This window comes from Ambystoma mexicanum, chromosome 1p, assembly GCF_040938575.1.
Source record: "Ambystoma mexicanum isolate Mex_15411 chromosome 1p, UKY_AmexF1_1, whole genome shotgun sequence".
Lineage (NCBI taxonomy): Eukaryota > Metazoa > Chordata > Amphibia > Caudata > Ambystomatidae > Ambystoma > Ambystoma mexicanum.
Genome location: NC_090921.1, coordinates 770,243,520 through 770,256,852, shown reverse-complemented (window position 1 = coordinate 770,256,852; position 13,333 = coordinate 770,243,520). Strand labels below are relative to the sequence as shown.

At 47.0% G+C, this 13,333-nt stretch overlaps 1 protein-coding gene across 1 annotated transcript in view; it reads right to left on the bottom strand.

Moving 5' to 3' along the window:
* The window catches only part of ILF2 (interleukin enhancer binding factor 2), a 39,338-nt gene extending 28,891 nt beyond the window's left edge, over positions 1-10,447 (bottom strand). Inside the window, exons 1-5 of the mRNA XM_069651221.1 lie at positions 10,171-10,447; positions 9,787-9,843; positions 4,684-4,726; positions 3,906-4,010; positions 302-379 (exon numbers count right to left, since the gene is read on the bottom strand). Coding sequence (XP_069507322.1) covers positions 302-379; positions 3,906-4,010; positions 4,684-4,726; positions 9,787-9,843; positions 10,171-10,175 — 288 coding nt within the window. The 5' untranslated portion in view covers positions 10,176-10,447. The remainder of the gene's footprint in view (positions 1-301; positions 380-3,905; positions 4,011-4,683; positions 4,727-9,786; positions 9,844-10,170) is intronic.
* Positions 10,448-13,333: the final 2,886 nt, after the last annotated feature.

Sequence of the window (13,333 nt, the reverse complement as noted above, 5' to 3'; positions counted from 1 at the left end):
GCCTTTAAAAGGGTGGTTTGTAGTCACAGGACTACGTTTGTCTCAGCACCAAGATCTAAAGACTGCTTCCCATTTTTGGCTGAAATCTTTGTCACAGATTTGGGAGTACAACTCGAGTTAGCACAGTCCATGAGGGTTCATGGTCCCAGCACATGGGAATTCACTGCAAGCTAGATATTTTGCATATCTAGTAACACAATCACTACAAACTGGTCTAGAGCATGCTCCCCAGGTTTTCCATTTGCAAGCATTGGGCATTTTGAAGGGTAACAGTTTGAAAGGTTAATTAACAGCAACTCACCACTTCAAATGTTCCTGGTGCAACAATAAGGTTATCGATCACATTGTTGACCTTGGTCACCAAGGAAAGGATGGATGCCTGAAAGCGGTGGAAGAAGAGGGGGAAAAAATTAGTTAAAAATTGGCACATTGAAAGCATGGGATTATGGGTACACAAAAATATCGCCTTCTACCAAAGGCTCCCAAGAAGCACCACACCCTAAACCAAGATGCTCACTAGGTAAATGTTATGCCCCCCCCCCCTGCCCTCCACGGTATTTCTTGGGAGATAACTCCCAAATAATTCTCCAACTTCCATGCTTACTCCAGAAGGCGACCCAGTGCAAGATCAGAATGTGCAGTTAAGTGAACAAAGGCAGCGACAGAATAAGTGATCATCTCTGTAAAAGGTACACTGTTCTTGTGGAGGCGTGGCAGCACCTCAATGAGGCTCGAAGCGGAGCCATCCCCGCTCTGAGCCTCCCCGCGGCCGAGAGGCTGCCTTCGGCCCCTGCCGGGGACTGGGGTATTTTTTTTTTTTAATTCCCTCCCTGGTACGGTTTTTATCTGCATAGTTGGTGTCCCTTAACGAATGTGGCCATTCACATTTCAGCATTGCATGTATAACTTTGATAATTGAACACACTTTGGGTTATTGCCCTACGTTTTTTGGTATCCCAAGTCGGACACTACTGCTTATTGTTTCGTTTCAGCAAAATTCTATGAAACAGTTTTGCGCCCAAAAAAGAGCAGGCTATTTCGCAAAGGAAATCTGAATGGGTGCCTCGTGTGTGCTCGTTTGGATGCCTCTCTTCGCCCCTTTGTGAATTGAGGATGCAAAGAAAAGCACCTGCTCTTTATCCTGCTGCCTTCATTCCCGTGCCCTTTTTTTGCCTTCACGATCATTTGGTTTTTCTTGCATTTCTAATAGCTTTATACTGTTTGCCTCTGGCGGACAGTATATGACATTTACTCCAAATGCCCCAGTGTTCACGCGCTTCTCGTTAATATTCGTAAACCAAAAATGATTTACTAATTATCAATTTGGAATGATCCCCATTGTGAAATATTGGCCTCAGGGCGGCCGCAGGTGAGTTACTCACCTGCGGCCGCGGCGCTGCTACAGGCCCAGGCTGACCTGTGTGAAGTGAAGCACACAAGTCAGCCCGAGTCCGGGCCCTGGCCTGCGCAGCCCACCCCACTCCCATCACCAGGAATGTTCTAATGAGCTGCTGCCAAAAGCAGTTTCACTGATCCGACATGCCATGCCAGGGTGCATACAGTTTGAGCAGGTCAAGGTGCATCATGGACCGCTGCACCATATGCACCTAGCGCGCAGATGCAGCTTGATGAGTTTGCGGGATAAAGTGGGAGGGTGGCCATTGAAATAGACACCCACGGAACGGGTAACGGGCAGCAGAGTATAATGTGTACTATACAATAGCCGCAGGCAACTAAAGCCACCTGGGTTTACACACCCACAAACCTAGTATTTCAGGGCAGACATGAATTTTGGCAGATACTCTAGTTCAGTGAGCCAGGTTCCTGGGCGCTTGCTGGGAAAGGGAGATTTTTAATTAACAAACACCAGCAAATTTGAGAATTACGGCCGAGTTAGTGGTTACAAATATCCCCTTGGCAGACGGGCCTGGGAAGTTTGAATATCCTGAGGGTGCAACAGTGTCCTCTGTCCTTGCCTATGACAGCAGGGCACCTCATTGGTTAGATACACACGAATATCTAGATTGCCAAATCCCGGATGCATTGGGGTTCTCATGAGCTGGCCACCACCAGATGAATAAGGTTCTGGTGGTCACAAAACTAGGTCATGAAAATGTCAGCATTGTGAAGTCACTGAGGGAAGTTTTGGGCAGAGGGGGCCAGCTCCAACCGTGTTTGACTAACGTATTCCTAGCTATAGGGGACCAACATAGTGCCGCCAATAAGCTTTGAACGATGGTTAAACGCTAGCATAAGACAAAGTTGGCAACACTTTAACCGACAACTTCAGCCCTGTTTTGCGCTCTCCCCACTGAGTGCACCTGTAAAAAACAGCATTAGTCCATACTTGGTGTACCGCTCCTTGTTGGACTACTTTGGTGTTCTAACGTTTCCTACTAGACGAGGACCTCCGATAAAATAGCCCGTGTGCCAAGAGAAGCGAGCCAGTTTAATGTAAAGAGGTGCATGACGAAATACAGATCTTAGCTTAGGACCCCCAAAGGCATGTAATCCAAGCGGACTGGCCCAAGAGAGACTGTGAGCGAGACCCAACTTAGTTAACATCCGCCCAGCAGGTTTCAGTTTAAACATGTGCAACAACGCTTCAGCCTTATTCCCGGTATGAGGATCGCCATCTGCATCCCAACCACTAAAATTATCCATTCCAACCGTCCATGAGGTTCGGGTGAGTTGTGCCGCACACCGGAGCCAAGGGGCCTCCAAATCCCATCATGTGCTTCATTTTATTTTTTTAAATGCACTGGCGCTGTAGGCCTTCACTACCCATGCTTCATCCCTCCCAAGCCCAATCCAGCTTCCCTAGCCCTCCCATGCGACCAGATTGGCCCCTCCCCCATATCAAGAACCATCCCAGGGCAACCCTCTGCCCGGCATCCCCTGTGGCTAAGGGCCCCAAGTGTCTGCAGAGGAAGCCAGCAGCCAACAGACACCAACAAAGCCAAGCGTGGCATGGGTGGGGAGGGTAGAGCAATCACCACTCCAGAAAGCCCTCGCCGCTCTAGCTTTTCATAACGTTGACTGCCATAGAATTACAACATGCATACTTAAAGAGATTAGTGACCACCAACCTAAATACATACGTGGCTGGACTATAAATGTTGCACTGCACTACGCACTTTATGATGTGGCATTTATATAGCCCACAAAGCAAATGTTAACTGTCCTATAGAGAACAGTCAGGATTAGCCTATATCACCTTAAACAGATGCAATAATAGTTAACCTTCACAGTATCTAGACAGGATTGTGAACGTTTGCATGTGCCACACTTATTGACAACATTAGCCTGCACCTTATCTAGATAATACTGTGACGGTTAGCGCATGCCACGGCCAGCAAATGCTACACTCAGACAGAACTGAGAATGTCAGCATGTTAAATGTCATAACCCACTAACCAATATAAGCTCAAATGCTGCATACTTACATCACTCAAAACACAACCATCTCTCGCACAACAAGCTGCACGCACTTCACCTCACTGCAACACCACATAAGCCGCACCAACAGCACACGTGGACTGGCACTGATCCAATACTCAAAGCTCAGCACCCAGTGTCTACAGAGTTGACGCTGCCAACAGTATACCACTCCCCTTCACCTTACTAACCCCTCCCACCTTCTCGTTAACAGATCCGCCAGAGCGGCCTGGAGACCAATTCCGTTGGTGACGATGCGCTATATAATACCATTAACATAACATACTCCAGCAAGCATACCCATCAATCACACTACACCGAAATGGCACCATCACCCACACTGACCAAACAGCAAAACACCACACCTCCAATGACATCTGGCTCAAATACATTCACTGCTCCCGTACTGACATTTCTTTTTTGTAAAGCCCGCAATGGTACGAGGCTTGGACAATGGGGAATAGTACCTGTTCCGTTGGTGTTGGTGCAAGGTCCTGGTTCCTCTTCAACAATGCGTCACTCAGGGGGGTCTCATCAGGGGCAGCTTTAACACGAGGGAAGGCCATCTCACACTAAAAGAAAAAAAAAAAAAAGTTTATGGTGTAAATGAGTATACGCCCCAAGGCAGACATTAACATTAACAAAGCGTACGCTGCAGATCGCATGGCAACTTTGGGCCTGTACAACAAGCGAGTTCTTATTATCTAGACTATACGGTACCAAAATGACTGATGTATTGGGCTTATTCCAGAAGAGCTTTGTTAGCTAGACACCAACGGCTATAATAAATTAAGACAAGCCTCAAAATGTCCACTCGCCACTAGCTGCTAGTGATGGACACTTGTGGAAGTATTGAAGCAGCGGCAGGAAGTAACTTGGAATTTGAAATCTTGACCCCTGAGGTTGGACATGCAACCACACCAATGGGGTATTCACCCTTTGGCTGGGTAAACAGAATCCAGGCACATCTAGAAGACAGCTCGAGAGTTACCCGGGGCCAGCCTCGTTTTGGCTTTGTATTTTGGTACTTCAAGCGCCCCCAATTTGTGATGACCAAGTGCCAGAATGCAAAGGGGAAAAACAGGGCTGGGCATTAAGCAGGACCACCGAAAAACGCGAGAGCTCTGAATTTGCTTAATGGGTTATAAAAGCAGAATTTCATTCTCATTCCTCATTAAGCACCTGGTAATTAAATCGTTATTTCAACCCATGGAATATGAACAGACATGTTTAAGCACAACTTACCACATAGAAATCAAAGGGTATGTGTGGAACAAAAGGCCTGAACCTAAAATAAAAAAGTTGGTGTTTTAAGTATTCGTAAAAATGAACATATACCATTAGATGAAATTCAGGTCAATACACCCAAAGCCATTTGAAGCAGACAGTACACTCAACATTAAAGGTGATAGAGGAAGGCTGCAGGTTAACAGGCACGAACCATTAATGTATGCGCTGCGTTTTACACCGCATATCTATTAAGCACAAAATTGGATATACAGAAATGAGTAGAATAATATGAACACAATTACATGTACACCTTTGAGGCTCTCGGCAGAGTGATACAGGTCTGGGTGGAAAACGGGGACCTAGACTTGATTAGTGTACTCGAGTTAACAATGCTCACATAGGCTCATTGACAGTGTTGCAAGTTTGAGCCTTCTAGTGCGAGGCTTCTCAAAAACCTGTTTCCCTCTCAAAAATAGGTTGGCTTTTCCCAGAAAGCTTATGGACATCTGCAAACGTTGCAAGCCAAAATAAGGCAACGTAGCAAATATCTAAAACCACTTGAAATAATGTAAAAAATGAACAAATAAAGTGTACGAGCAAATGTTGCTTAAGATCAAAGCCGACTGATTGGGAAGCTCCGATGCAGGCTCCCAGATTCGTTTGACATGGCTTTCTTCTTACCTCCCCAATCGTTCCTACACTGTCTCCTGGGGTGGCCCCATCTCTTCCAGCATCCCCTTGGACTATGGTGTCCCCCAAGGCTTGGTACTAGGCTATTCTCTTTATACCTCCATTCTCGCTCCCGTCATCTCTTCCTTCGGCATTTCCCACCACTTCTACGCTGATCACACCAAACTCTCTCCTTTCACCCCGGACCTTATCACTCCCCATCTTCCTGCCTTACAGCTATTAAAAACTGGATGTCATCCCATCTTTCCTAACACTCTTTCCCCCATGCTTGCAATTCCTTCTCCCACCACATTTCCCTCAACTCACCATCTCTACAACAGCCGCAAGATCCAATCCTCCCTCACCTTACACGCTTCCAAACTCTTAAATCTCCTCCCATCTCTACTGTTCTTCTCTCCTCTTTGGACTCCCTGCCTCCCATCTGCCCCCCCTCCCTCAAATCCATCTACCACTCCTCCAGCCATACTCTCTGCCTCCATGGCCCTCGCAACCATTTCCTCCCCACTCTCAATTCCTGTTTGGTCTGCAAATTCTCCATGACCTTGCCCCCGCCCCCCCCCATCTCTGTCTCCTTGTGCCACTTCTCGCTTCCTTTCAGCTCCTGGCCCCCCTACACTGGAACTCCTTACCTCTCTATCCACTTCCTTCCGCACCTCCTTGAAAGCCCTTCATAACTCCCCCTACCATCTCTCCTTCCTCTCATATTCACTTGACCTTATAATCACATAATTGAATCTTGCTCCCTTTCCCCTTCTATGCCCCCTCTCCCCCACCTCCAATATCCAAGGAAACTGTTCTACATATTGTTACACTAGTTTGTCCCAGGATTGTTAACTTGCTTCTTTTTATTGCAAACCGATATATAAACAAACATGTTATGTTGCTGCTACGAAGGGGAATTCGCCATACCACCATTGCAGAACAAATATGGTAGAATCCAATCCCATTTGCCATCTTCAAACTGGCTTCTCGATGGGATCAGCACCCCCAATCAAGTCTCCAGGCGCACTTTAATATCAAACAGATATTTAAATTGACAAAGGGCGTTCATATTTCATGTTAATCGACCTGAAGTCCACGTTCAGTGGGATACCAAAACGTAAAGAAAAAATGTCCCTTTGCCACTATTGAAAGCAATAAAGGAAGTATACGACAGCAAAGCCTCCATGAGACTGGGTGCAGGCGTAGAATGCACGCGATCATTCTAAGATAAGGGAGTTAAACAGGGATGCATCTTAACCCCAACTTATTCTTTGAAGATATAGCAGATAAATTGTCCCCAGCTACTTCCGATACATGTTCGCATAAGACATTGCGTTGATGTCCCACACCGGTTTTATGAAGCTTATGGACCTTTTTGCAACAGTCATGATTTAACAAGCCATATCAAAATGAAAAATGGGTGGTAAAAATACCAAATCATGTGCTCGTCTTTATGTGTTGGCCATACAGATTAGAAGCTAAAATGTGTAAAAACAGTTAATGTTACACACTGAGAACTTGGGCTAACATACAAAGGCTTTGAATAGAAGACTCTATGGGTGACCATTTAACCCTAAACAATACGGGATTGCTCTGACCACTTGAACCACCACACGTCCAAGAAATGGCTTGGTGACCCCATTACGGGCCCTTGAAAAGGATCTCACAGCAGAAGATAGTTGAGGTGGATATCTGGATCCATTCCCTGAAACCCGAATCATAGTAGCACTTGTGTACCTACGCCATGACCGAGTTGAATCAGTCCCTTCCTATACCAGGTATACACTACGCTATGATGCCTACTAGCATGTATATCTTTTCGAATCCTACCTCTAGGGAAGTACTTAGCGGAACTGCTGTCCATGGGCCTACAGAACCTATACTGGAATGATATGATGTGGGCCAGAGCTGGTTGGCATCGCCCAACAGACAGGAATGTTCTCGGACCACTTGATGCTTAATCTGATCTGTCCTGGATAGATCCCAGACCTCCCTTCACATGGGGTTACACCTGTATTCTGATGCTCTACTGGGCTTGCTGCTCTCCCTTCAGATAAGCGCTCTTAGCACAACCAGTCCTTCCAAAGGACTTGATGCAGTGTCATATCAAATTCAAACCATGAACGAGGACGGGGATACCCGACCACACGCTGTAAGGTACTCCAGACCAAACGGATACAAACACATCTATGCACCAACTTAATTCCCACCTTTCAAGGTAAATGCTATCGACACCAGGCAACAAACTGACAATAAGTACCAGCAAAGACACCGATAAGATGTAGCACAAGATTTGGCCAGACACTGGACCTTCGGTTTTATTAAGTACCTGCAACCATATCTAGAACACACAAGTCTATTAGCACAGAACTTGATGCAACCACACAGTGAGAAGGTGCCTCCAACAAGCAAAGGCACACTCAGCAAGACAAATGGGTGACAATAGACGAGGAGGCTGGTCCAGGCTCACAAGCACTGTGCTAGGACCAATAGAACAAACAGATGCAGCAATATGCCAATAAGCAATGGCAGACCCAACCCAATAGCCTGTACCCCAAAGGGAGATACCATCCCCTTGACAGGGACTGGAAGGTCAAAAGGAACAGCCTCCCCACCCCCCAACACCATCACCTGCACCAAAAAAACACTAGAATGCAGCTATACCCCTCGATTAATTAACCCTAGCTGCACACATACTCCTACACCAATGTGAGGAGCTCAACAATCTTCAGAATGCGGCTAACCCCCAAAAAGCAGCATAGCTGCACACATACCATTCACATACTACACGTGCAGTCTCCCAAGTCAATTGGCCTTGCTGCACACTTTCTACTGATGTCCCACACCCACTGCACCACACCTGGCATACCACTTAATCTGTCCCAGCTGCACGCATACAGAGTGCACCCAAGCACCATTTACTACACAACCTGGCCTACGGTCCCAGAGGGTGTTCAACCCACAGCGCTTTGGAATCATACCAATGGTAAATGGCAATGTAAAAATATGTTGCTATGGGATATATATTTATTCAGGCCTGAATAATTGATGTTTGACTCATTCCATGGTGTAATGAGTTATAGCATAGCGTAAAATATAACACAAGATGTCAAGTTCTTCGATTATCTAGTAATCAAACTCAGTAATGTGACCTTAAGAAAGCAGCATTGCTATAGCTGGGCCTCTCGATATTAAACGAGCCATGTATTGTGTAGCAGGTTCACTCCCATGGTTGAAGTTAATTGGAGAATCAACTGGAAGGTAAATTTAGGAGACCTATTATTGTATCTTCATATTATCAAGGGCTGTAAACCGGTCATTGACGCGCATTCAAACCGGTCTTTGGAAACGAAGTTGGGTTAAGTGGCTGTGCATCTCGACGAGCATTTTTTTTTTATAGCGTCGCTAAAACCACTTAGGAAGGACCCAATATACACACTAAAATTGGGAACTCGTATGATGGAATAAATCGATTGTTCCCCCTTCTGCCCTGGAGTAACCAAATCCAAAGCACTCATCCTACCCAAAATATGGCCATTCGCCGTACAAATTTAAAACCATATCCGCTTAATGGTATCTGTACTCTTTAACGCAGCAGAAGCGTTATTTGTACCCACTAACACGTCTTTTACCACCTCGAATAATATTGGTTCTGCCTGGGGTAAGAGAAATCGAACTTCTAATACACACTACGATATCTGCTTTTTACCAACCACCTGTCACGCACTGGTCATATGCTTGCGCATCTTCTATTCACTTGGGGCTTTGCATTTTATGGATCGATGATTTTCTAGTAGATGGATCCGAATGTTATCAAGCTCAAGCCGTGCATTGTTCGTGTATTTATTGTTACTACATATATTTTTATGATTCTTTGAGTCGAAATTAAAAGTATTTAACCGCTACTGCCCCCCTCCCCCTCACATCTTAATTGAAAAACTACAAGTACCACAAAGAATTTCTCGAGGGACAACAATTCCGGATTTTAGTTTGTGAACTGGAAGGAAGGAAGCAGAATTAAGAACTCGGGTGCGTGATCGTACAGTGGCCACAAAGCTCTACATCGGACGTTTAGCTCAGTGGCAACCATTGGATGGTTTACCGAGTTCCAATTACCGACCAAGTGGAAACGTGCTCCATATTTCTTACAATCGCCGAAAAGGCGTACTACGCATGACGTTGGCGAGGCATCCCAGTGGGTGCTACAATTTGGTGACATTTAATCCCCACGACTCAATGAAAACGTTCTCAAAAAGGGGCCGCTTGGACAGAACGAGTTTTGGAAGTTGACGGTATGGGGGCGTTACGGTGCCAGTTTAGGCCTCGAGCGAACACAGCAGAGAAATCAGAGTGCGGGTGTATAACAAGGCATTGGTCCCGAGTACATAGGACCGGGTGAAAGTACACAAGACCGAGTGAAAAAAAAACAAAAAACAATTTACTCACCCTGCGGAAATGCCACCCCTGGAGCCGAAGCGTCCACGACCACGTCCTCTTTCACCTCTGGGGGTAAAAACGCATAATTTGCGTTAAGCATCATCTACGAAACCTTTGCATATAGTTAAAAGGTAAAATGTACGGAGCCCACAAAAAAAAAAAACTTGGCCTCACAACCGTCGCAGAGCTGGCCTACGGCCGAATGCCAACCTTTGCCCAGCCCCAGGATACATTTTACCCGCTATTTGCATTCGCTTCCAGTCTCCCCTGCTCGGCCCATCCCTCTCATCTTCAACTACACCCGCTCTGGAGTTAGAACATAGTTTACTCTACTAGTTGCCTGCGCGCCCCGACCTAGCTCTGTCCTTACACCTGCGACCGATTACCACCTACCTCATAGTTCTGCCGGCTGAAGACCCTTCCAATTCGAGACACAATGGGGGAAGAGAGCAGGCCGCAGAGTCTCAGGCACGACGACGCCGGAGCGAGAAAGGAAGAAAGGGAACCAGCAAGATCCGGTCCATTGATTGGCTACTCCACGCTTACCGCCAAATCCACCAATCAATGACCTCAATACAGATCCTCTCCAGTATGTCGGTGAAGTAGACCAATGAAACGGCCAGGCGCAAGGTTGCTGGGGGTTACAGCCAGCAACGAATCAGTTACAAGTAGTGCCTCAAGTCACAGGGCCCAGAAAGCTTTAGGGCACGCCCACCCTGCTGTTAATGCTTTTAGTCAATCAGTAGCACAGCCAATCAGTGACCACATTGTGGAAACGGACGGACCGAGACAAAACCTTCCCTTAGTGTTTCTCCTTGTTTTAGAAGATAGTATTTTCTTCTTTAAAAACAACAAGCCTTTGATTAAAAGGGAGTACACATTTGAACTTGGTAGCATGTTAAATATTATTGTGGTTCGTTGACACAGTATGTGTACATTCACTTCAGAGTGATATACACCAGTTTCTCCCCTAAGCAGAGTGGCGCAGCGGAAGCGTGCTGGGCCCATAACCCAGAGGTCGATGGATCGAAACCATCCTCTGCTATTTTTTTTTTTTAATATGTCTAAATTGCAAATTATACTTTTCTAAGCACCCTACAAATGCATATCATTTTTTTAGCCTTGAAAGCTTCTGCACTACTTTACTTGCTTCTGTCAAAAAAGACACCGTTTCACAACAAACGCATTATTTGTTACAACCTTTCTACAGTGTTAGCCGGTAAAACAGCTCAGCAGGTTGAGCACGCGTTGCTAATATCTGTGATTTATCTGCAGATTCAGATCCCAGTCGACTCAGCCTTTCATCCTTCCGATCACTAAACTGAGTACCAATTTCGATTGGGTAATAATAATGTATGTAAAGAGCTATTGTGGTGGCTTTAATGAAGACAGGACGCTGTATGAGGCAACTGAGGTATTTATTGGACACTGGGGTCAACATGGTAAACTTGGATGTATAGTGTCCAGGGGAAGGGGCGGATCTTTACTCACTGTCTGATGGTCTTTATCCCAATAGCTGCTTCACATGCTGCTTACAGGTCCCTTGGGATGAGGCACACCAGAGCCCCCAGGAGGCTGTCCTCAGCCATGGCGTTATGCTCTGGTGTGTGTGTGCTAGGTATGCAGGATTCAGGGCCTGCTAGCTCTGTGTTTCAGGAGGAGCGCTCTTGCTGCACTCTCCCGCCAGCTTCTGTGGGAAGCTGCTCCTTCGCGCTTCTCTGGGCTGAGATCTCGCAAGATCTCATGAATGAGATCTCGCAATAGGAAGTCCCCACACACCTCCTTTGGTGGGAAAAAGGATAGGCTGTCAGTGCATAACAAAGTCTGAGAACTTGCTGGGTTTCCTTCTCTCGCGCTGGGGTCTGCCTTGTTCGGAGGGCGGATCCGAAAGGTGAAATGGTCACATTTGCTAACTGTTGTGCGTTGAGCGGCCCTGCGTTTGTCCTCTTGGGCCTTCATGGCTTCCTTGTTTCTTTGCATGCGGAATACTATGTCTTGCATGTCCACATCTTCGTCTACCCTTACTTGATGTAGCCACGGCGGTAACAGCGTGGATGCCGCCCTTCTCCCTCTCAACAGTTGGAAAGGTGAAACGCCTGTGATGGCGTTTGGTGTGATGCGGTGGGCCGCAACAGCCTCTTTTACTGTCTTGCTGGGGTCCAAACCCGATGCATGCGCCAACTGTAGCGCCCCTTTGATGAAGTGGTTTGCTCTCTTGACGAGGCCATTGGCTTGTGGATGTTACAGACTTGCTCTCAACTGTCGAATGTTGTGTTTTTGGAGGAATCTCTCCATTTCTCGGGAGACTAGTTGCACCCAGTTGTCGGTCACTATTTATTCTGGAAGGCCTTCGCGCTGGAAGACGGCGGTGAGCACCTCGATGACCTTGCTGGTGGTGATGTCCGAGGTGAATTCGACCTCCCCCATTTGGAAAAGTAGTCCACCATAACGATACCATACTTGTGCTCTGAGGACATGCTGTCCAGTGGGCCTATGAAGTCGAGCCCTATTTTGTGCCACACTCCTTTGGGACCTCGGTGGGCATCATGGGGGCTTGCCTCACGAACAGGCGTTTGTCGCTGTTGATGCATTCGTGGCACCTCTCTATCATGGTTTGTATGTCCTGGCCCATGCCTGGCCACCAGTAGGCGTCTCATACTCTACGCCTCGCCATGTTGCTACCTAGGTGACCCGAATGGGCTCTGCACAGGATGACTTTCCGGATACCTCTGGGGGGAATCACACGGTCGCCACGCAGAATGAGACCGTTCATGGTCGTAATTTCGTCGCTCACTTTCCAGTAGGGGCATAGCCCTTCTGGGGCTGCTCTTTCGTTGGGCCATCCTTCCAAGGCCCACTCTGCTACGCGGCAGAGGGCTTCGTCCTGCTTGTATTCATCTTGCCAGTGGCGCTCACTTAATTCCATGAAGTCGCTGTTCTTGAGGTCGCCTATGGAGGCCTCTACGCATTCGTCCTTGAGGAATGTGGTTCCTGGGGCATTTTGGTTCAGGGGCCTAGACATGCAATCTGCTTGGGCGTTCTTCCAACCTGCAATGTGGGCTATTTCATAGGTGTATTATTGAAGTTTGGCAGCGATTCTGGCCAGTCTGGGTGTGGCAGTCTTTGTGCCTCCTGGGCTTAGCATGTGTATGAGGGGTTTGTGGTCGGTGACCAATTGGAATTTTGTACCCCAGACATATGACCGGAAGTATTCTATGGCCCAGGCACACACTAGCATTTCTTTTTCTACTGTGGAGTAGTTCTTCTCTGATGCAGACAAGGCCTTTGAGACGAACGCTACAATGTTCTCTGTGTCACCCTTTTTTTGGGTTAGGGTGGCGTCTAGACCGTAGGCGCTGGCATCGGTTGTGATGCATGTTCCCCACTCTGGGTTGAAGGGTTTTAAACAGGGTGCATGGAGGATCCTTCTTTTGATCTTGAACGCTTCGTCCTGCTGGGGCCCCCATGCGTAGCTCGCCCCTTTCTTCAGGAGTTCCCTCATGGGGGACGTGATTTCTGAAAATCTCGGGACAAATTTTGCATATTATTCCGCAAG